At 39.1% G+C, this 22376-nt stretch overlaps 1 protein-coding gene across 1 annotated transcript in view; it reads left to right on the forward strand.

Moving 5' to 3' along the window:
- LOC122789341 (cytochrome c oxidase assembly protein COX15 homolog) overlaps positions 1 to 22376 on the forward strand; it is a 547801-nt gene that overhangs the window by 52652 nt on the left and 472773 nt on the right. The window contains exon 2 of the mRNA XM_044056719.1: positions 1003 to 1166. Within this exon, the coding sequence (XP_043912654.1) occupies positions 1003 to 1166 (164 nt within the window). The remainder of the gene's footprint in view (positions 1 to 1002; positions 1167 to 22376) is intronic.

Raw genomic sequence — 22376 nt, forward strand, 5'->3', positions numbered from 1 at the left:
TGGACTGTGCTAGGCCTGTAGTAGAAAATGGGCTGGCAATAACAGGTTGTGCTGTGGATTACTCTTGATGCTTTTTAATTCATTACTGGGTGTGCAGTGTGCAAATCGCTCTTAGTACCACAACTCCATCTGATTTTATAATCCCCAAGTTGTATTCATTGCACTGTTGGATTATGTTGTAGTACATAATGTCAGTTTTGGTAAGGGTTTTAGGTTTAATTTGACAGCTGGTTAACACCAGTGTCCCTTTTTAATGGGCAGCCCCAGAGAGCTCTCTGGTTAAGTGGTTTAGTCAGCATCACGCAGTTCAGAAGTAGAAACTAAGGGAATCAAACCCAGGACTACAAGATGAAGACGTTCAACAACTTGTAGTTCTAAGTTGTTGAGCTAAACTACCAGACTGATTGATTTAGTTGATAGAGATGGAGCAGTGATGTTCAGTATGAATCCCCTTTAATTTTTTTATTAGAGTTTGGGTTTTGTATGGTCTTGTGTATATGGATTGACCCATTACCCTTTGGCCTAAAGATAGTAGTTTAATGTTGTAGGGAAAAAAATTGGATATTTGTTTTCTTCTGTTTGACAGGCGGGTCTCTCTGCTTTAATTAGTGTTTTTGTAGTGAGTGAGAATGCCCCATATAAATTTTTTTCATAACCGTTACTGGAACTCTGCATTTAGCGCTTGGCATCATTCCTGTTTTCTACAGATAAATACTTTTGCATTTGTGTTGCATCATCCATATTAATCTTAGTTTTATTGTTATCATTGTTCCTTCATGACAGTAATTTAAGAGGATATTGTATGATTTTTGACAGAAATATGCTCTGCCATCAATAATAATTAAATTTCTTATCATTGTACCCTGGCACTCAAGTAATAAACAATGGCTAGCTTTTAGTAGAGAAACTATATGACAGTGATGTTGGTAACGAACTGTTTAAAACCTACACTGGACTTCATTGCTGATGTTTTTGTAAATACCTAGTTTTGTTTTTCTTCAGAGAATTACCTACTGGAAACATTTTGTGACAAGACGCAAATTAAATACTGCAACAGTACCAGCAACAACTGTTCCTAATGCAGCAACAAACAAAATTGTGGGACGCTGGCTGATTGCTTGCAGTGGTATGGTGGCAGGAGCAGTCATTTTAGGAGGAGTGACAAGGTAAGTGTCTGTCCACTATCTTTAAGTAGAAACTGCAGATAAACTGATTTGTAACTTGAACAATGCTTGCTTTAAAGTCTTCATTACAAGAGTTACTGGAAGGTAAGAACTGAAATGACAGTTAAATGTTGTATACATTTTTTTTGTCAAAGGCAGTATCTTTTTGAGTTGCTTTTTTGTCTGAGTATCACTAGCACACAATGGTTTCACTGCTCAGTTTTCTGCTGAACCCAGATCTGTGTATTATAGTAATTGCTGCTATGATTTATGTGAAATTTGACATTGTTCTTTCAGGTGGTCCAAAATTTGGGCTACAATTACTCCGAATCACAACCGGGCATTTGAAAATAAGAGGTGGAACATTAGTATGACATAAAAGATGTGCTGCATAAATTAGTAGAAAGAAATTGATGAAATAAAAGGCATACTTACCAGGGAAATGTGTAGGTTTGTTTTTATTCATTTATGCATGCATGAATTTGTTGACTAGGTTAGAGCATTGATCCATGCAGGCTGTTTTGTGGCAAATTCTGGAGATTACAACTGGATAAAAAATGCCAGGTAATAATAAAAGGTTTACTCAGTAATTTTAGAAAACAGCATTACAAATATACAGAAAGTAATGTAGGCTTAGACTTCCAAGATATCTGCACATTGAGAAATAGCTTAATTTCAGCTCTCCTAGTGCAAAAACAAACTGAGAGCCAGTGAATTCATTTTTTGGGTAAATTTCAGTAACTGACTAGTAAGTACACTGCCTAGATGCCAGCAAAAAGAACTTGAGAGAACCTAAAAGAAAATAGCTTTCAAAAAGTGAGGAAAAAACACTGACTGAGAAGATTTCTGCAGCTGTTCATTAAAAAGCAATGCAAACTCCAGCTTTGGTAGTATCTTCCAGGAACATTGAGGAAAAATAATGTCAAATGTACAAAATGCTGATGGACTGTATCAACTGAAATAACAAAAGGCTGAATAAAATAGAAGACTCTCTAAACAGATATTCAGATAAGGCGATGAAACTAATTGGAGATCAAAATGAAGAAAAGGCTGGCTGAATATGAGACTGCTTAAGAAGAGGTGCTTCAAAAAATAGAATTACATAACACAGCACACAGGAAGAACCTGAGATTTTCTGCTTTACCAGAGAAGCTGGAAGGAACAGACTATATTAATTTATGAAAGCACACAAGCAACTGGACTGGTATTCCATTGTAAGTGTTAATTGAAAGGGCACATTGTGTGTATGCTCCAAATCTGCCCATGAGAAAGCCACCTAGACCCTTTAATGGTAAAGATGCAGTCCTACTAGCAGAAGTTGGTTTTGACAAAACTGTGGCAGAACAAAGTACTAAGTGGTAGACAGAGTGTTTGTGAAAAATGATTGCTCACTGTACACCAGGCAGAAAAGAGTAAACTTATTCCACTCATCATGGAATGTCAAGAAGCCGGCATGATTCAAGCTGCTGTATCCAGCTATTTTTAGAATATGCCTTCCTGGAGGTACAAAATCATTTTTGATGCAGAACATGCTAAGGGGGAAATACAAAACTTTGTCCAAAAAGTGAGCTGTAAAACGGAAGGAGATTCTGGTGCTTCTTCTGGTAATAAAGACCACAGGGAGAGACCGTCTCAGTGAAACCTTTCCCAGTGTCCCAACAGCAAATCAGTAAATGTAATTAAAAAACACAAGTTGGTGTAGAAACTCCACACAAGCCCAATGATAAATATGAAGTAAAAAAACAAAGTGGAGATTCAGCTTGGCAAGACGGACCATAGCACAATTCAAGGTGTATTTGATGTAAAAGTTAGCACTTTCACGGTAGTAAACCTCTCTCTATCAGACAAAAAAAACTTGCATACATTATTTAAACCAACAGGATCCAATAGAAATCAGAAGTGCATTAGTGAATAATTAAACATTTAAAGAAGCAGCACATTAATGCTTCAAAGATCTTGCTCTCAAAAAAGGTTTCAGTGATAGTGTCATTTAATTCCAGGACTACTCTCTGCTTTAAAAAACAATATCCATTTCTGCTCACATTCCGCAGTTTTGTTTCTTAATCACCCCGTCTTATACCAACTTCAACTAATTCTAAAATAAAAATTTAGTGTGTTCATAATTAGTTTGCTGAACATGTTTTGCCAATGCGCTGGTGGCTTTAATATCCCTATAGTGTTCCAAGACAGGTTCCGTAAGCAATCGATTAGTTTTACCTATATAATTGGCTGCACATGTATTGCAGTAACATTAATAGACTAAATTTCTTGAAGTACAGTTAGCATAAAAGGAAAAATCAATACAATACCCCAGTACCAGATGTATAAAGTATGACCCACTATGTATGTGTTTACATGCACTGCAGTGCCTTCAGGGGTAGGTACCTTGCCTTTAGGAGACAACCATTTCCTTAGTCTTATAACAAAGTTGTCTCCTTATTGACAAATTATTCTTGAAAGAGAATCTAGGTCCCTCTGCTACAAGCTCACGTAATTCTTCATTAGCATATAAAATATTCCAATTTTTCCTAATTCCACAGAATAAACCTGCATCACTTGAATAGGTTAAGGGAAATCTCATGGTCTTAACAGGTGCTACATTGCTATGTTCATCCTGCAGATCAACTGTCTCAGAGAAAAATGGTCTCCCCTTACCCCTTCTCTCTTTCATTACAGTTTTTATGCATGCATCAAATCTTTGCTGACTGTATCCTCCTACATAAGTCACATTTCAGTCTGTCAAAGACATCCTTAAGTTATTTATCACTGTGCAGTCTGATTATCCTAAGGAACTGACCCTTAAGAACATTTTTAGAAAAATGCATGGGGTGCATACTGTTTCTGTGCAGCGAGTTCCTTTTAACCTTTATGAATTTGTTGACTAGGTTAGAGTATTGATCCATGCAGGCTGTTCTCTGGTTCATCCTGGGGATTACAACCAGATAAATGCCAGGTAATAATAAAAAGGTGGTTACTTAGTAATACAAATATACAGAAAGAAATGTAGGTTTAGACTTCCAAGATAGCTGCACATTGAGAAATAGCTTAATTTCAGCTCTCCCAGTGTGAAAACCAAACAGAGCCAGTGAATCCCTTTTACAAGACTACAAAGGGACCTCTTTAAAGAACTAGGAGATGCGCTCCAAGGTTTGATAGCTGTAGGGGTGGCCAACCAAAATTTCCTCTCAGCTTGCAACCTTAAACTCCATTGTTATGCCTTCATGAGACTTATTTCTTATGCAGCTGATGGGAGCCAGTAGAGCAGCGGGTTCCAGAATTTCCGCAAGGAGGCATTCTTGGATGCAGTTATGTAACTTTGCGGAACCCTTTAAGTTTTCTTTTGTGAATGCCCATTTTGATGGCTCATCATTGTTTGGGCCCAAGGTCAAATATATTCACCAGGTGTGAACATGAAGGAAAGACTCTGCCATAGGAGTGTGTTTTTCCATGCCTACTAGACCTTACCACAATGGTCAGAAAGGCTGTGGCAAAATGTGGTTTCGAAAATCTCCAAGATCTTTTCAGAACACACGCAGTGAACCTTCCCTCCGAGGCAGAGTGGGACGTAATAATGGAAGACACCGTCCATGTGGCGCAGGGGGACCGCAGAATCAGGGCAACAGAGAAACCTTCTCTGGTAGGCCCTTTCAGTGCTCCTGAAAAGAGACTTGATTGTCCAGCTCTGGAGGCTGTCGGGGGTCACTTGTCTTTGTACATCATTCCCCTTTCCCTCCCTGCCCCAAGATGAAAAAAGTTCCAGACATTCCACCCAGTCAAAAGGAACAAGCAACTCTAGAAATTCAAAGTTGCTAGAAAAGTCATCCAGTAAGTCCCTGCAGACCAATTAGGATCCAGAACTTGGTCAAGATTCTTTTTCGTTCCAAAGAAAACAGGGGACTGGAGACTGTCTCCGCATACTAAACAAATCCGTACAGAAGAGCAAGTTGCGGATAATGGCACTGCAGTCAATACTTCCATTTCTGGGAAAACACGATTGGATGTGCTCTAGATCTGCTGGATGCGTACTACCACTTGGTGATCAAGGAGATATCTGCACTTTCAGCTGGGAGCTAGTAACTACCAGTTTTGAGCTCTGCCCTTTGGCCTCACTGCAGCTCCCAGAGTGTTCACCAAATGCATGGAAGTAGTAGCGACTTACTTTAGATGTCTAGAATTCAGTGTGTTTCCATACTTGGACAACTGGCTCCTAACTGCCACGACCAGACCGGCTAATCAAGACCAGAAATTTAACCTAGCAGCTCTGTTCCCACCTGGGTATTACTAATAAATTACAAAAAATCTACCTTAGAGCCATCTCAGCATGTGGTTTTCATAGGACCATAGTTAGATGCAACACAAATGATTGCAAAACTTCCACCAGAAAGGGTCCAGTCCTTAAGGTACCACATCAGATTCCTGCTAAGTAGAAAAAGTTCAAGCGAGGTCGGCCCTCAAAGTTTTTTGGGGATCATGTCTACAGCGATAATTGTAGCTCCCCTAGCACATATGCACTTGAGGATTCTTCAGTGCTTATCCACTAAGTACAGGCACTACCAATGTCTCACAAAATGTTCACCAAAACATGCAAGAAGGACCTTCATTGGTGGCTACGCTCCTCTGAAGTAATTCTAGGCTGACCGCTTGTTCTCCCCCCTTATCCGGTAGCCACTGTGACCACGGATGCCTCTCAGGGTGGGGTGGGGGGGGCCATTATTTGGGAAAGACGGTCCTTATCACGTGGCACATCAAAGTACCAGAGATGAGAGTGGTGCTTTTAGCGTTTTAGGCACTACAGGACTCTCTTCCTTTGGGAACCATTGCAATCCAAACAGACAACGTGTGGGTTGTATGGTGTATAAACAAGGAGCAACCAGATCTTACCCCTTTGTCGGGAGGCTCTGAATATGGCAGTGCTCAACCTCTTCCCAACGTATTTTGACAGCAACACACATCCCGGGGAGGTCCAACATTATAGCTGAAAGGGTCAGCAGAGCTATTCTGATGCCTCATGAGTGGTGTCTAAAGCAGGAAATGGTGGAAAGAATCTTCCAAAAATGGAGCCATCCTTGCTGTGACCTCTTCGCAATGTCCACATCCATGAATGCCAAATGCAGCAGCTATTTTGCCCCCCCCCCCGAGGGAGTCACCAAGGGGTACACTTGTTTACGATTGCCCTCCTCTATGCTTTCCTCCAAAAGTTCTCCAGAAAGCCAGTTCCTTGGGCAGGAAATTTTAATACTCGTTGCTCCTTACTGGCCTCACCAAATCTGGTTCCCCTTATTTGGCTTCATCTTTGGGAGGAGCCCTGGATTCTAGACCCAGTTCCAGATTTGCTCACTCATGCATCGGGAACCCCCATTTCTTCACAGTCTCAAACTCGCAGCATAGCTGCTCCAATTCTGATAGCCAGATTTCCATCCCTTTCCACTAGGGTTAAACACATCCTTATTTTCTCCCTTAAGTCTTCAATGAGAAAAATTTATAATAGTAAATGGAAGAAATTCTGCCTGTGGGCTACCAATAACCATGTGGACCCCTTTTCAGCCCCTGTTAAGTTTTGCTAGGAAGTCTAGAATAAAACTTTTCAGTAAAGGTGCAGCAGCAGCTTCTATTAGAGTTCAACTAGCTGCAGTAAGATTCTGTCACCAGCATTATGTCTCACAAGCCAGGTAAAACCATCCTCAAAAGTACCTTGTTATGGAGACCACCTATCGGAGACCCCCTAGCATCATGGGATATAAATTTTGTTCCAACACGCATAATCTTTCCACCCTTTGAACCAGCTGCTGCTTGTAATTTACAATTTTTGATTTTGAAAACCATTTTCTTAATAGCTATAACCTCTGCTCTGAGGGTATCGGAGTAGCAAGCATAGTCTGTTAAATCCCCATATTTGCTTTTTCAGAGACAAGGTTTCTTTATGAGCCAATCCCTCCTTCCTACCTAAGGTTGTTTCAGAGAACAACTTGAACCAAAGCATAGAATTACCTGTCTTCCCAAATTATCAAAACAAGGCAGAATATATGTACATAGGCAGTGATGCTTTTATGTACATAAGACTGCAGACTTTAGAAAATTGGATCCATTATTTTGTCTCCTTTTCAAAAGCAAAGAAGGGATCCCCTGTCTCCAAAGTCACTCTTTTCTAAATGGCTTTCAGACTGCCCTTTACCATATCGGTACAGAGGGGCTCCTCTGTTCAGGCTTCTCCACCGGCACCAACTATCCAGTCGATGCAGACTGTTACCACATCGGCTCCGACATCTTACCCGGAACCAACAACTCTGTTATTGACACCGATTGTTTTCGGTCCCAGCCTCAGCGCTGACAACCACTTCGACACCGACCTTATTGTCGGTGCAGACCATGACTTTGGCACCATTGATTTCCTCGGTGCAGACACCTGTAGTTCAGTCCCTTACGGCCCTGTTTTCAGTGCAGACTGGTGAGGTGGACACCGAGCTTGCCCCATCTTTGGATAGACGTGACTCTCCCTCAGCCGTGTCCGTGAAATCCACTAGAAGCCTCTGAACACTACTTGTTGCGTCTTGTGGATCAAGTGCATTTGGCCAGAGGTATCATGCCCCCCCCCCCCCCCAGGACCTACCCTTCCTTGGGAGGTGATCACCCTTTGCCAAAGACCCCTACTTATTCTCCTTCATTGCCTTTGGCCCCTTGATATAGCACAGTCTTCCCCCTCTACGGTTCCCTTTATGGACCTCACTAAGGAACCGCAGTTGCCTTTGTGGCAGGAAGAGTTTTGCTACGACCCAGGATGTCAGCTATGGCCTATGTAATTTGGTGTTTCAGGGACTCTGAGTTGGCAGGCTGAGCCATTTGGGGGAGGGGTGACCCCTGTCCTGGACACTCACTCCTCTTCAGGTGGACTGGCCTTCCAACTAATGGAGAAGGCTTTGGCATCGGCTGGCGATACTGTGTTATCAATCTCACCGCCCTCCTCTGGACCACAGTGTTACAGAAGTCGCTCCTAGCGGACACCGAGCGCAAGGGCCTCAGGATGTACTCTCACAGGAAACCCCTTTTCCGTAGTCTTCCCCAGCTTCTCCCTCTGAGGAAGTTCATCGAAAAAGCTCGTGCAAGAGGAAGCACATGGACTCCATTTACTGAAGAGACAGACTTTGATGGGAAAGGGTCCCCTCAGTCACCCTCTGAGGTATCCTTTGATATCTTTGAAATCCTTAAACAGAGAGAGAGGTGACTGGCAGCTCTCTAACCTGATCTCTGAAGAGCCTGTGTTCCTGCAGGCCTTTTGCTCCCTGCCCTCTACCTCCTGGGTTACTCCACCTGCCGATGAACTGGTCCAGCTCGTCGTTCAGCGTGCATGGAAGGCTTCTGACACCATTGAGGCCATTCCCCAGAGGCCAGATAAAATTTTGCCCCCTCCTGCTACTGACCTCCATTGGTCCAAAGGTCTTCCTGTAGATGCTCTGGTGGTGGCGGCCACAACCAAGAAGGCCCTGGCGGAAGAAGAAAGCCAGACTGTCCATCCACTCAACAGAGAGTCCTGGGCTCTGGATAGAATAGGGAAGCTTACTTTTGCATAAGCGACCATTGCAATCGGGTCCCTGAATTATATGGCACACATAACCAGGCTTCAAAGGGATTTAATTTCTGAGCTCTCTGAAACTTTGGCTGGTGCCGTGTCTGAGATCTGTGACAAAGTGGCCTCTCAGCTGGCTATCATTGAATCGATATCTAACTCCTCCATGTGCCTGATATCTCATGCATCAGAAGGAGCAGCTAGAGCGGCGAGTTCAGGCGTTCTGAGACAACATGCCTGGATGCGCTTATGCAATTTCATGGAACCCTTCAAGGCTTCCTTTCTCAGCTCTCCCATCGAAGCCTCTTCATTGTTTGGACCCAAGGTTAAAAGCACACTGGCCAGATGTGAACAGGACGGTAAGACCTTTTCTGCCATGGGTGTCAGTTATTCTTCCCCTCAACGTGCTTTCTCCAGAAACCAGAAGAATGGGAAGATATGGTACAAAAAGTCTCAGGGTCCTTTCCGTGACACACAGGCTGAGTTCTCCCCTAGAGGCAGAGAGGAAAACTCACAGGGAAGATGCCCTTTTTGGGGCAGATAGGGTCTGCGTAACCAGGGTTCCCTTTTCCTGTTCAGTCGTACCAGCACTCCTGAAGAGAGGCCCAACTCCTTTCCTCTGGAGGTGGTTGGGGGTAGTTTCTCCTTGTACCCTTCTGCCTGGCTAACCATCACCACAGACTCTTGGGTACAAAGGAGAATAACCAGAGGTTACCATATTCCCTTTGATCTTTGTCCTGCCATCCCCAACAAACTTACCCCGACGTTCCATCCAGTCAAAGGGAAGAAGCAGCATTAGAGATATCGTAGCTGCTAAGAAAGAGTCATCCAAATAGTCCCTCCAGACCAGATAGGATCCGGATTCTACTCAAGACTATTTTTGGTGCCAAAGAAAACCGGGGACTTGGGAGACCACTTCAGTGTATTGAACAAGTTTGTAAGAGTACAAAAATTCCAGATGGTCACAATACAGTCTATCCTCCCGCTTTTGGAAAAAGTCGATTGGATGTGCTCGATAGATCTTCAAGATGCGTACTACCACATAAAAGTGGACAGGCCATCAAGAAGATTTCTGCGCCTCCGTGCGGGAGCCAGTCACTACCAGTTCAGAGTACTGCCCTTCGGACTCTCTACAGCCCCCAGAGTGTTCACAAAGTGCATGGTAGTAGTCACATCTCACTTGCGACTACAAGGATTCCAGGTGTTTCCATACCTAGACGACTGGCTCATCTCCGCACCCACCAGACATCTATTGGAAGAAGCCCTTGCATACTCTCTCCTTGTTGCAGAAAGGCTAGGCATAACCATAAACTGACAAGAAATCCAATCTTGCCCCATCTTAGCCCACAGAGTTCATAGGGATCATCTTGGATACAAAGAATTGCAGAGCATCCATTCCAGAGCACAGAATTCTAAGGATAAAGCAACAACTGATCCCAATCCTTTCAAGGGAGAAATCCACAGCTCACACTGTCCTACAGGTGTTGGGTTTCATGGCAGCCTCCATCACCTTTGTCCCCCTGGCCAGGTTTCACATGAGGCTTCTACAACGGCTACTGCTTACCCAGTGGTATCCTTTCCAGTATCCTCTTTCAGCCAAGATTCGAGTAACTCACAGATGCAAACAGGATTTAAATTGGTGGATGACCCACAACCCATCACAATAGTCTCGCCCCTTCCCCCAGCAGCCCAAGACAACAGTGACCACAGACTCCTCCCTGATGGGGTGTGGGGGCTATGTCAGGGGCAGACAGTCCAGGGTATTTGGTCCAAATTGGAGGCCCAACTGCATATAAATGTTCTAGAGCGGAGGGCGGTGCTTCTGGTGTTGCAAGCATTCCATCCCCTGCTGCTGTCTGGGACTATTGCGATACAATCGGACAACACGGCGGTGGTCTGGTACATCAACAAACGGTGGAACCAAATCTTACCCATTGTGTCGAGTGGCCATGAGAATATGGCAATGGGCGATGGCTACCAACCATTTTCTTCAAGCAACGTACATTCCCAGGAGTTCCAACGTGATAGCAGACAGACTCAGCAGGTGCATTGTACAACCTCATGAGTGGTCCCTGAATCCCTTGATAGCGGCGGAGATCTTCCACCGCTGGGGTCTTCCTTGCTGTGACCTTTTTGCATCCCCAACCAACTACAAATGCAGCAACTACTTCACCCGGATTCCCCCTCCGGGACAGTCATCAAGGGCTGCTCTAGTCCACGATTGGCCCTCTGGTCTTTATGCGTTTCCTCCTCTTCTTTATGCATTTCCACCTCTCCCCCCTCATTCCCCAGTTTCTGAAGAAAGCCCGCCGGTTGAAGAGCAGGGTGATCCTCATAGCGCCATATTGGCCTCGTCAAATTTGGTTCCCCTTCCTTTGGCCTCACCTGCTAGATCAACCATGGATTCTCCATCCAACCCCGGGGTTCATCTCCCATCCACAGAATCTGATTCATCCCAACTTGGACAGCCTGAAGCTCGCAGCTTGGCTTCTCCAGTTCCCTTGATTGCCAGGCAGAATTATCTTTCTTTGCCAGTACGGGACATTATTGCATCTCATAAGTCTTCCACTAGAATTACTTATCTAAGCAAGTGGAAGAGATTTGCCCTTTGGTTGGTTGAAAGAAAAGCAAGTAGATCCCTTTTTCAGCACCAGTGTCGATTTTAGTACTGGAGTATCTAGCCGACCTATTTCAATCGGGTCTTTCGGCCTCTACCATTAGTTCATTTGGCTGCAATATCCAATTCCCATGAGGGTGTCCAAGACTCTTCTGTTATGTCACACAAATTATGCAAGACCTTCATAAAAGATGTGAATCATCGAAAGCCCCCTTTAGAGAACCCGTTCAACCATGGGACCTGTCATTAGTTCTATAAGCTGTGACAATACCACTTTTAGAACCAGCTTCTTGCAACCTCAAATACTGATCATGGAAAACCTTGTTTTTGGTCCCCATTACTTCTGCAAGACGCATCTCTGAGCTTCAAGCCTTATGCATCAAGAGTCCGTACTTGATTTTTCATAGAGATAGTGTCATTGAGAACTAATCCTTCCTTTCTGCCATAAGTGATCTCTGAAATGTCCATTAACCAAAACATTGAACTGCTAGTTTTCTTTCCCAGCTATTCAAACAAAGGAGAGTATTGCCTACATACCCTAGATATTCATAGGGAAATTTGCTTCTACTTTAACAGAACTAAGGCCTCTCGTAAATCAGACCAGTTATTTTTGGCCTATTCTGGGACTAGATTAGAATGTGCTGTTGCTAAGATCACATTGGCTAAATAATTGAAAGACTCTGTGATCTTCATTTGTACACAACATAGTCTTCCATTGCCTACTACCATAAAGGCTCATTCGACAAGGTCGGTGGCAACTTCTGTTGCCTTCCATGCCAGAGCTTCTTTACATGACATCTGTACAGCTGCAATTTGGGCTACGCCTCATACCTTCATCAATCATTGCAAATTGGATTTGGCCTCCAGTGGAAGAGCATCTTTTGGTTCTATGGTGCTCAGGAATGTCCTTCCATGAGAGCCTCCCAGGAATAGAGGTAGCTGGGGACTCTGTCCTACACAAGGAATGAACGAGGATTAACAATATCTGATAAGGAAGTTTGTCTTACCATAACGTTCCATCTGTATTGTTGATCCTTGTTCAGTCATTACGACCCTCCCTCCTTCCCCTTCCTGTGGCTTCTGGTGGATCTCACCATCCGGTTCTTTTAGGTCATTTGACTGGCGGTTGCCTCTACCTTCTTTTGACTTGCAAACTCAATCTGAGGTAATGAGGAGAGGGGAATTCTGGGTAAGAGTTTTAGCTCTAGAATTTGTAGCTGACGTGAGCTTGGAAGATAGCCGGCTCAGTTCCGAGGCCAGAACCAATACCCACACGTAATGTCTGAACGAGGATCAGCAATACAGATGGAACGTTATGGTAAAACATAACTTCTTTATTTGTAGCCAGGAGTTTGGGCAGACGGTGAACTGGGGGAAAAATTGCTGATGTTTATGAAGAAGGCACCAGTGTTTCCTGGAGTTCTAATAAGGAGAGAGTTGGGGGGTGAACTTGAAAAAGAGGATGTGTTACTGTTTGAATTTTGTGTCATTATGCAGGGCTGAGTAGTCTGGAGGTAATAAGAATACCAGCATGAGATGGGTTCCTTCAGTATTGCATATCGGGCAGAACTTTGTATGTTGCGGTGGTAGTTGACTGGAAAAAAGAGGCTCTGAAAGAAAAAAAAATGTCCTTTGCTTCAGTTTCATTACTAAAGCAGTTCTTTCTTGTAAATCTTGCATCAAGTACCTGAAGTTGATGAGCTGAGAAGTTTCACCCTTGCAAATAATGGTTGTCATCAGACTAGGTAATGTGTATATGGTGTGTTTTTTTTTAAAGAATGAAGCTGTTCTTTTTGCAATGAACAGCCATTTCAATGAACTGCAAATAAGTTAAGATGTTCGTTGTGCTGACCAGAAATGTTTGGGATTATAGGAGAAGGAAGTAACTGCATAGTTTAGAACTGCGGATATAACTGATTCATTATAAAAAAAATATGCTCTATTGGAACATTGCGAGAAAGGTATGTCTTATATTTGTGATGCAGGTGGTTACGGGCAGTACTAGTAAATTTCACCTTGAAAGATGATATTCTGTGTCACTGAGTTAATGTGGTCATAATTTTAAGGAATAAGCGTGACCATACTACATGTCCGATTAATAGCAGTTATTTTTCGTGGAGAGTTGAGACATTTAATGAGAAATTGTGTGAACTGCATAATGTGAGTTATGTGGGGAAAAATCACATATTAAAATTGTGTTTAAAAAAAAAAAATAAAACTATTAGGATACTTTTGGATGGAATGCCCTATGAATGCAGTTACAGAACAGACGAGAAAACGGCAAGAGACTGAATCTGAACTTCGATAATACAAGTGATTGTTTTGAAAATTAGACCAAATATTTTAATACTGTACTGGAAATTGATAAGGAAAATGTTTGAAAAAATATAAAATTAGATGAATGTAGTAATGTTGGTAGCAGGGGTATAGAGAGGATACAGACTGCCAATATGTGCATTGCATTGAATATGGAAGAGCTGGTAATTAGGGTAAAGATGATACAAATATATATGAGGAACTCTTTTGTAAACTGAGACAAAAATGTAATTAAATTAAATTTATAAGTAAAAAATACCATTACAAGATGTTCAAATTTTAATATTTGACTGTTAATAGTATAAAAAGATATTGGCAGGAGGTATACAATGTTACATTGGCTAAAGAAACAAAATGTGGATTTACATTTACTGCAGGTTATTTATTGTGTGTCAAAGTAGGAAAGAACATTTTATTATAATTTGGGGAGGGGAGGCTTTATGGTCATTTGGACCAGATTAGTTTTCACATGTTGTGTTAATGAAACAGATGCAAAAATAAGATTTGACTTGCGTAGAGTGAACACTGTTAACCGGCACCCATGGGGATTGGTAGATGCTGGATAACTGTAGTTTTCTGGTTGCTTGAGAGTTACTATTAAAAACAGGCCTAACTAATATGTACTCTATACTATTTGTTTGGTTTGATTTGTTCTTAGATTGGGGAGACGGGGAATTTATTCCTATGTTCCATTTTAAAACTCAAACTCTAAAAACGTAAGGTATGTTTCTGCAGGGGGGAAACTAAGTGAAAAACGTGACAATTGTACTGTAGTTCTTTGATTTTTTTTTTTTTTCTGGTTGCTTTTTTTCACTAAATATTTTTTTTTATTATTTCAAATAAGATGTCTTAAACATTACATGAAATAAAGATAAATAACATATTTACAATTCTAAAACATTACTAACTTCAAACCATTATATAACTATTTACATTGGTGTCTATGCAAATAACATTGAAATTCTATATTATATAGAGTTAGAAACATACGATGATATATCTTCTTCGATATTTTCAAGTATTTCCAGTACTTTCATCCAAGAGTAATAGTAAGAAGTAGATCTTTTAGTTCTGTTCTTCACTGTTAATATTTCCATGTGAGCAACTGTTAGTCTCAAATTCCTTGAACGTAGGCGAAGCCTCATTTTTCCAGTGTATAGTTATGATTTTACGTGAAATTGCCAATAGTGACCATAGGATTTTAGTGTCTTTTTTGGTACACAGTTTGGAATAGGAGAGTTGAATAAAATTAAAGACTTTGTTAATTGAAAATTATCATTATAAACAGTCTGAAAAAAATAATTAATGGATTTCCAGTACATATTGAGACATATACATTCATAAAAAACATGCTGCCAATCTGCTTTTATCTTGATATGGCATCTCCAACATTGATCTTCAATAGAATACATTTTGGCTAACCTATGTGGTGTATAGAAACTTCTGTGTAGATATCTCCAAGTGAATAATTGCCAGTATTTTGATAATGTAGAAAATTTGGAAGATTTTAGAATATTACTTTTTCTTCAACTGGAGGATGGTTGTTTATTAAAGTATAATAATCCCAGTATGATTTTTTCATGATAGTTTTTGTTTTTAACAATTTTATAGATATTAGACAAATAACCTGTACCCTGATAAGGCTGTTTTGTGATAAGAATAAGGTATTCAATGAGTTTTGGAGCTTCATGTCTAACTGAAGGTTGCATTTGTTCTATTTTATTTATAAGAAAATGCCTTAGATTTTGTAAAAACAGCCAATTGTCTTTATTTATATTATAATTATAAATTATCTGTTCCTTTGTTAGAATTTTCCCTTTCTCTATAAGTTGATGCCAAAAGAGTAATGTTTCTTCTTTAAGTATATTTATTTTAGATATTTGGAATGTTTTTACATAGTGTAGAAGCGATTGCATATAAGTAATATAGATGTTTGATATGTTTTCTATATATTTGTATTTTTAGACTCTGTTCTAACTATCAAAGTGCATGTTTAAACTAATGTTTTATACTACCATTGACCTTTTTATTCATGGTAGATATGTGCATGCAATTGACGTCCTAGCATAGGGTGTAATTCTTTGAAATGGAACTGAATTATAGATGTTGTTGTTGGTTATGTACATTTAGATACACATTCACTCAAAGACATATACTTTTATTTTTGTGTATAGTGAAGCACATAGACTATTTTGTCTTTATGACTGACAGAAGTCTTCAGTGATCAACTTATAGATTGTTTTACCAGTTTTTAATATGTTCCTTAATGCAACAGTTTGCTGTTTTTATATTTTTCAGGTTTTTGTATATCTTCATATATATTTTTATATGTTTATACATTTTTGTAGGTTTACATATCTTATAATTAATTCTTTAGAATATATGGTCGATGTAGATATCCCTTTAAATAACTTTTTATGTTAGATAATTGCTAATGACCAATTTGTCACAGAAGGTATATATGCTTATGACTTTAGAGATATGTTACTATAGATCTGAAGAAGCTGTGAAGCGAAAGCGCTCATCTTTTATTTCAATAAACAGTTTATTGGTACTCTTTACCTAACTGTTTGGCATTCACTTTTTGGATTTTTACTCAAGGATTTGAACCTGCCTACTCTGGGGTTTGTGACTGTTCAATTAAGTATTTTCTTCTTTTTTGCTCACCCCAGCGTTTTGCCTACAGCGAGACTAGAGACTTTTACAATTTATTTAGCACGTTTATTATAGTCTCTGCGAGTAGGGGCAGGATATTGACGCTCTTTGCATATTTGCACTGTTTTTGTATTTACCAGCACGGATGGCAGAGATTGAGCTTGATTATGTCCCCAGAGATGAATATCGTGGGAACGAGGCACCGCGTGATGACGTCATCGTCAAGAGATTTCAAAACTACCTCAAAGGTAACGCTAAATCCTCCTGGTTCCTTGACGCTGAATCAGAGCGCACGGATGTACTAGGGCAGAGTTTCGACTCTTAATAATCTTTACACGACATTAGAAGGTATTGAGAAGAGCTTTATCAAGCTCAAGAGACTGCAAGCACAAAGAGCACATTTTGAACTATGCCTAGACCGCAATATTATCCCGAGGGGTCTGCGTGTATTCACCATGCCTAGTCAAGGCAGGGACTACCCGGAACTTTTGGCGCAGTGGCAACGACTCAACATGGAGGTGAGTCAAAAGTATTTAAAGTTGCTAATCGACTTTTTTAAGCCGGAAAAGGCAGCTCTAACTGAAGAAATTGAGAACAAGCAGCGGCAACTGTTTAATGACTACCCTTTAGACATTGTATGTCCTCTATTCGATAACATGTTGGACAGTGTTTCTGTATTTGAAAAGAAAGTATACCAACAGAAGCGACAAAGTTATTAGAGACACTAATGACTTTAGAAATGGCCATGTCTTTGTGGCCCAGGCCTGACTTAAAAGCTAATACAGGGGTAGTGAATGCAAATATGAATACTGTCATAAGACAAACTATGCATGATAGACCAACTATTAGAAATGTTAGAGACAATGCTGACACTGATGGACATAGAGTTCAGATGGACCTTCCAGCCTCACGTGGTGAGCATGAAGGGGTCGATCGGTCAATTCCACCTCAAACCTCAAAAGTCAATATAATTGATAGTAATGTTGGAAATAAGAATGTTTTGGTTAATGACCATTGTAATGACTCCACTGATGTTATACATCTGATACACTCCACTGTAGACAATAACACCAATCTTTATCCAGAAGTTAGAATAGCTAATGAGTCAATTGAACAACTAAAGAATGGGCCCAAACAGATATGTCCTGATGGACCCGTAGTTAGACCTAAGCAAATGGCCTTAAATTCTAACATGTCTCACCAGTTGGTTTTTCCACTACTGGTGAGAGCGGAAAACAACAAGTTCCGCTCTCGCTCGGTGAGCAGGGGGAGGCAGAAAAGAAAGTTAACAGAAGAATACACGCCACAGAAAACATTGAGGAAAATGTGGGTGGACAAACATTAGTGCATAATTTATCGCACACTGTTTTGACTGAAGATGACATAAGACTACTGAACAGAGGGTTGAGCTTTATACCCAGAAGTAAGAGTAGTATGACAGAAATGATTATGGATGTCAAATTATTTTGTAGGAACATTATGTTGAAATACATGTACAAGGACAGTAATCAGATAGATTCTGAGTCTAATTTTAGATTCAAGAAACTAAGTGAATTTACACCAACCAATCACCCTCTCATAGAAGCTTATATGAAGCTTACAGAGGATGAGCTCTATGATTATTATGAAAATAAGGCATCTAATAAACAACTTTTTAAGAATGATAATCTTACATATGGTGAACGGCTTAGTTTAAAGAAATTGCAGAATGATGCTAACATATCCTTCAGACCAGCTGACAAGGGAGGGAAGATAGTAGTCATGGACATGACAGACTACAATGATCGTATGGCTTCTATGTTATGTGATGAGTTCTATGTTGAGAGCAGCAAACAGGACGTTGACAGTACCATTGAATATGTACATAATACCATTACTGATATATATAGGGGGCTTTTGATAGACAAAGATACATATGAATACCTTATAGTAACCCACCCACTCATACCAGTTATTAATGGTCTCCCCAAAATACATAAGGATGCAGCTGACCCTCCCCTGAGACCGATAGTCTCAGGACGTGGCTGGGTCACTGAACACCTGTCTGCCTATGTAGAAAAGCATTTGAGATATGTTCTGTGTAACAATAACATTGTTTTGAAGGACAGCAAACAATTTCTACTTGATTTTTATACTTGTATTAAGGTCATAACTATTAATATGGATTACATTTTTGTAACGCTCTATATCCAGTCTTTGTTTACAATGATCCCCAATGATTTGGGTGTCATGTATGTTACTGAATATATGCGTAGTCAGTGATTACTCAGCTGTCAAGATAGATTTAATTACCTGCTTTCTTGAGCTGATATTGGAGAACAATCTGTTTATGTTCAATGGATCTATATATAGGCAGAAAGATGGCGTAGCTATGGGCACACCATGTGCCAATAGCTACGCCAACATGTTCTTAGCCCATTGGGAGGAGCAAACCCTATTTAAAGTAGAGCTTTTTACACAACATGTCATTTTTTATCGACGGTTTGTCGATGATTTGTTTGTTTTATGGAAGGGCACAGGTGAGCAGTTAGAGTTGTTTTTTGCTACTCTGAACAACCTCACTACCTGCCTTAAATTTACAAAGAATTGCTCACAACATAGAATAGAGTTCCTTGACATGTATATTGAAAGACTCTATAATAATATCATTAATACAGGTGTCTTTCGTAAAAGTTGTCATAGTAATAATCTTTTACATAGGTCTAGTATGCATCCCCCTCATGTTTTTAAAAATATCATGAGAGGGCAGGCTATTAGGGCATCCAGGCTTAACCCAATGGATCAATGCTTTGAAACTGAATTAACCAGTTTGAATGACAGGTTAGTGCAACAAGGTTATCGTAGAAATGAGATCAGTAAGCATCTCAAGGATGCATCAGATTTAAGATTTACCCGAGGCCTGCCTTACTTTGGACCACAAGGAAATCTGACAGAGCAGGATTCAAATATAGAAATACCTAAATCTATTAAGTTTAACACACAGTTCACATCAGATCATTTAGAACTGAGAAAAATAGTGCATAAACATTGGGATATTTTGCTAGTTGACAATGATCTTAAAGCCATAGTAGGTGATTATCCCAGATTTATGTATAGAAACAAACAGAATTTGAAGAGGAAGCTTTGTTACACTACTACTATTCAACCAGCGAAAAACAATGGCTATACCAAGCCATGTGGACGCTGCAATTTCTGCAGCTTTATAGATAATACACCCCATTTCTATCATCCGGATTTGAGAAAGTACTTTTCAATTTCTGCTGAAGCAGACTGTATGACGCCACATATAGTTTACATAGCTATATGTCAGAAGTGTTCCTCATTCTATGTAGGAAAAAACAACCGCCCATTCAGGGATCGAATGAGAGAACACATATATCACATTAGGAAAGGCTCGATACACAATGCGTTAGCAAAGCATGTGATGGTGACAGATACCTCTCACTTTTTTAATTTTAAAGTTCTAGAAGTGTTGAGTCCGAACCCAAGAGGAGGTGATGTCAACACACGCACTGAAGGTAGGGAAAATGAGTGGATACTGTTGTTGAAAGCTGATAAAGGCTCAGGCCTCAATGAGAGAGCTTCTTTGAAACCGAAATTAAGACAGAGAAGGAATATAAGATGAAATATAGTTCCACATACACTCACAAGGTATGACATACTTGCCAATATATATATATATTTTTAACAATGTTTCCACAAGATATATTTTTAGCAATTATGTTTTTACATAGTGTAGAAGCGATTGCATATAAGTAATATAGATGTTTGATATGTTTTCTATATATTTGTATTTTTAGACTCTAGTTTAAACATGCACTTTGATAGTTAGAACAATGTTTTATACTACCATTGACATTTTTATTCATGGTAGATATGTGCATGCAATTGACGTCCTAGCATAGGGTGTAATTCTTTGAAATGGAACTGAATTATAGATGTTGTTGGTTATGTACATTTAGATACACATTCACTCAAAGACATATACTTTTATTTTTGTGTATAGTGAAGCACATAGACTGTTTTGTCTTTATGATTGATAGAAGTTTTCAGTGATCAACTTATACATTGTTTTATCTGTTTTTAATATGTTCTCTAATGTAACAGTTTGCTGTTTTTATATTTTTCAGGTTTTTATATATCTTCGTATATATTTTTATATGTTTATACATTTTTGTAGGTTTACATATCTTATAATTAATTCTTTAGAATATATGATCGATGTAGATATCCCTTTAAGTAACCTTCTATGTTAGATAATTGTTAATGACTAATTTGTTACAGAAGGTATATATGCTTATGACTTTAGAGATATGTTACTATAGATCTGAAGAAGCTGTGAAGCGAAAGCGCTCATCTTTTATTTCAATAAACAGTTTATTGGTACTCTTTACCTAACTGTTTGGCATTCACTTTTTGGATTTTTACTCAAGGATTTGAACCTGCCTACTCTGGGGTTTGACTGTTCAATTAAGTATTTTCTTCTTTTTTGCTCACCCCAGCGTTTTGCCTACAGCGAGACTAGAGACTTTTACATAGTATTTTATTATAGTTAAATATTAGAGAATCTGTTAATTCATTGAGTAGATTTATTCCCAGATATAATAATTTACTTTCTGTTACTATATATTTGGAAAATCTTTTGTTTATATTTTTTTTTTTTACAATTACAGGGCATAATTTTAGTTTTGTTTTCATTAAATTTTAAGCCTGAAATATTTTGAAATTTATTCATGGAGTTAAATAGAGCATTCAAAGACTCATTTGCATCTGAGAGAGTTAATAGTATGTCATCAGCAAAGAGTTGGATTTTAAGGTTTAACATTTTATTAATACAAATGCCCTTTATGTTATTGTTTGATCTGATTTGATTTGCAAAGGGTTCTATGAGTAATGCAAATAACAATGGTGATAAAGGGCAACCTTGTTTAGTTCCCTTTTTTATTGTTATAGGGCCTGATCTATATGATCCCAGTTTAACATGTGCAGTAGATCTTTCATATAGTATTTGGATAAGATTATTAAAATTAGAAGGAAAGTTATATTCTTTTAAAACTAGTGAAAGAAAGTTCCAATTAACCAAATCAAAAGCTTTATTAATATCTAATGAGATTACATTTAAATTTAGGACTTTGTTTGCTATAATCTATTAATGTTAGTATTCTTTTAATATTATCTGAAGTATTTCTTCCTTTAATAAAACCTGTTTGATCTTTGTGAATTAAGAAAGGAAGAAAGTGTTTGATCCTATCTGCGTATATAGCCATAAACATCTTGTAGTCTATAGAGTAATGATATTGGCCTATATGAGGAACACTTTCTCATCTTTATCTGGTTTGATAATTGGGGATATCAATGAATATTTCCAAGAGGGTGGTATATTCAAATCTTTATTGGCTATATCATATACTTTTAATAATAAAGATATGGCTTGATTGGGTATTAATTTATACATTTCTGGTAGCATATTGTCTGGGCCAGGTGCTTTATTTGTCTTGAGCTTTTTAATTTGTGATTTTAATTCTGTCATATTGACTGGTTTGTTTATAATGTCTATTTGTTCTTGTGTTAATTTAATATGAATATTGTTTTCTAAGTATTTTTTTATATCCTTAGTAGGTGTATCTTGAGTATTTATGGAATTATCAATGTTAAATTGGAGTCTGAATGCTTCTAAAATATCATTTAGTTCCGTAACTCTTTTGTTAGTATTGGGAATAAATATTTCTTTTATTTGCTTAGATTGAATTATTTTTTTTGTTCTATTAGATAAGTATCTCAGGTGTGCTGAATTAGTAGAGTATGAGTTTATTTTTATCTTTTCTAAGTTAATCATAATCTTATGGTGTAGCAATTCTGTATACTTCTTATTGATTTGTGTAAGTTCTTGAACTTGAGTAGCATTACCCTTTTGTATTTCCAGTTTCAATTTATCTGCTTTGTTTTGTAAGTCTAGCATATCTTTATTCCATAACTTCCTTTTATTTATGTACCAGGATAATATCTTCCCATATGTAACTGCTTTTAATGAATCCCAGACATATATTTCTGAAATATCTTCTGT

This window comes from Protopterus annectens, chromosome 14.part0 (genome assembly GCF_019279795.1).
Source record: "Protopterus annectens isolate FY-2018-M chromosome 14.part0, PAN1.0, whole genome shotgun sequence".
NCBI lineage: Eukaryota > Metazoa > Chordata > Ceratodontiformes > Protopteridae > Protopterus > Protopterus annectens.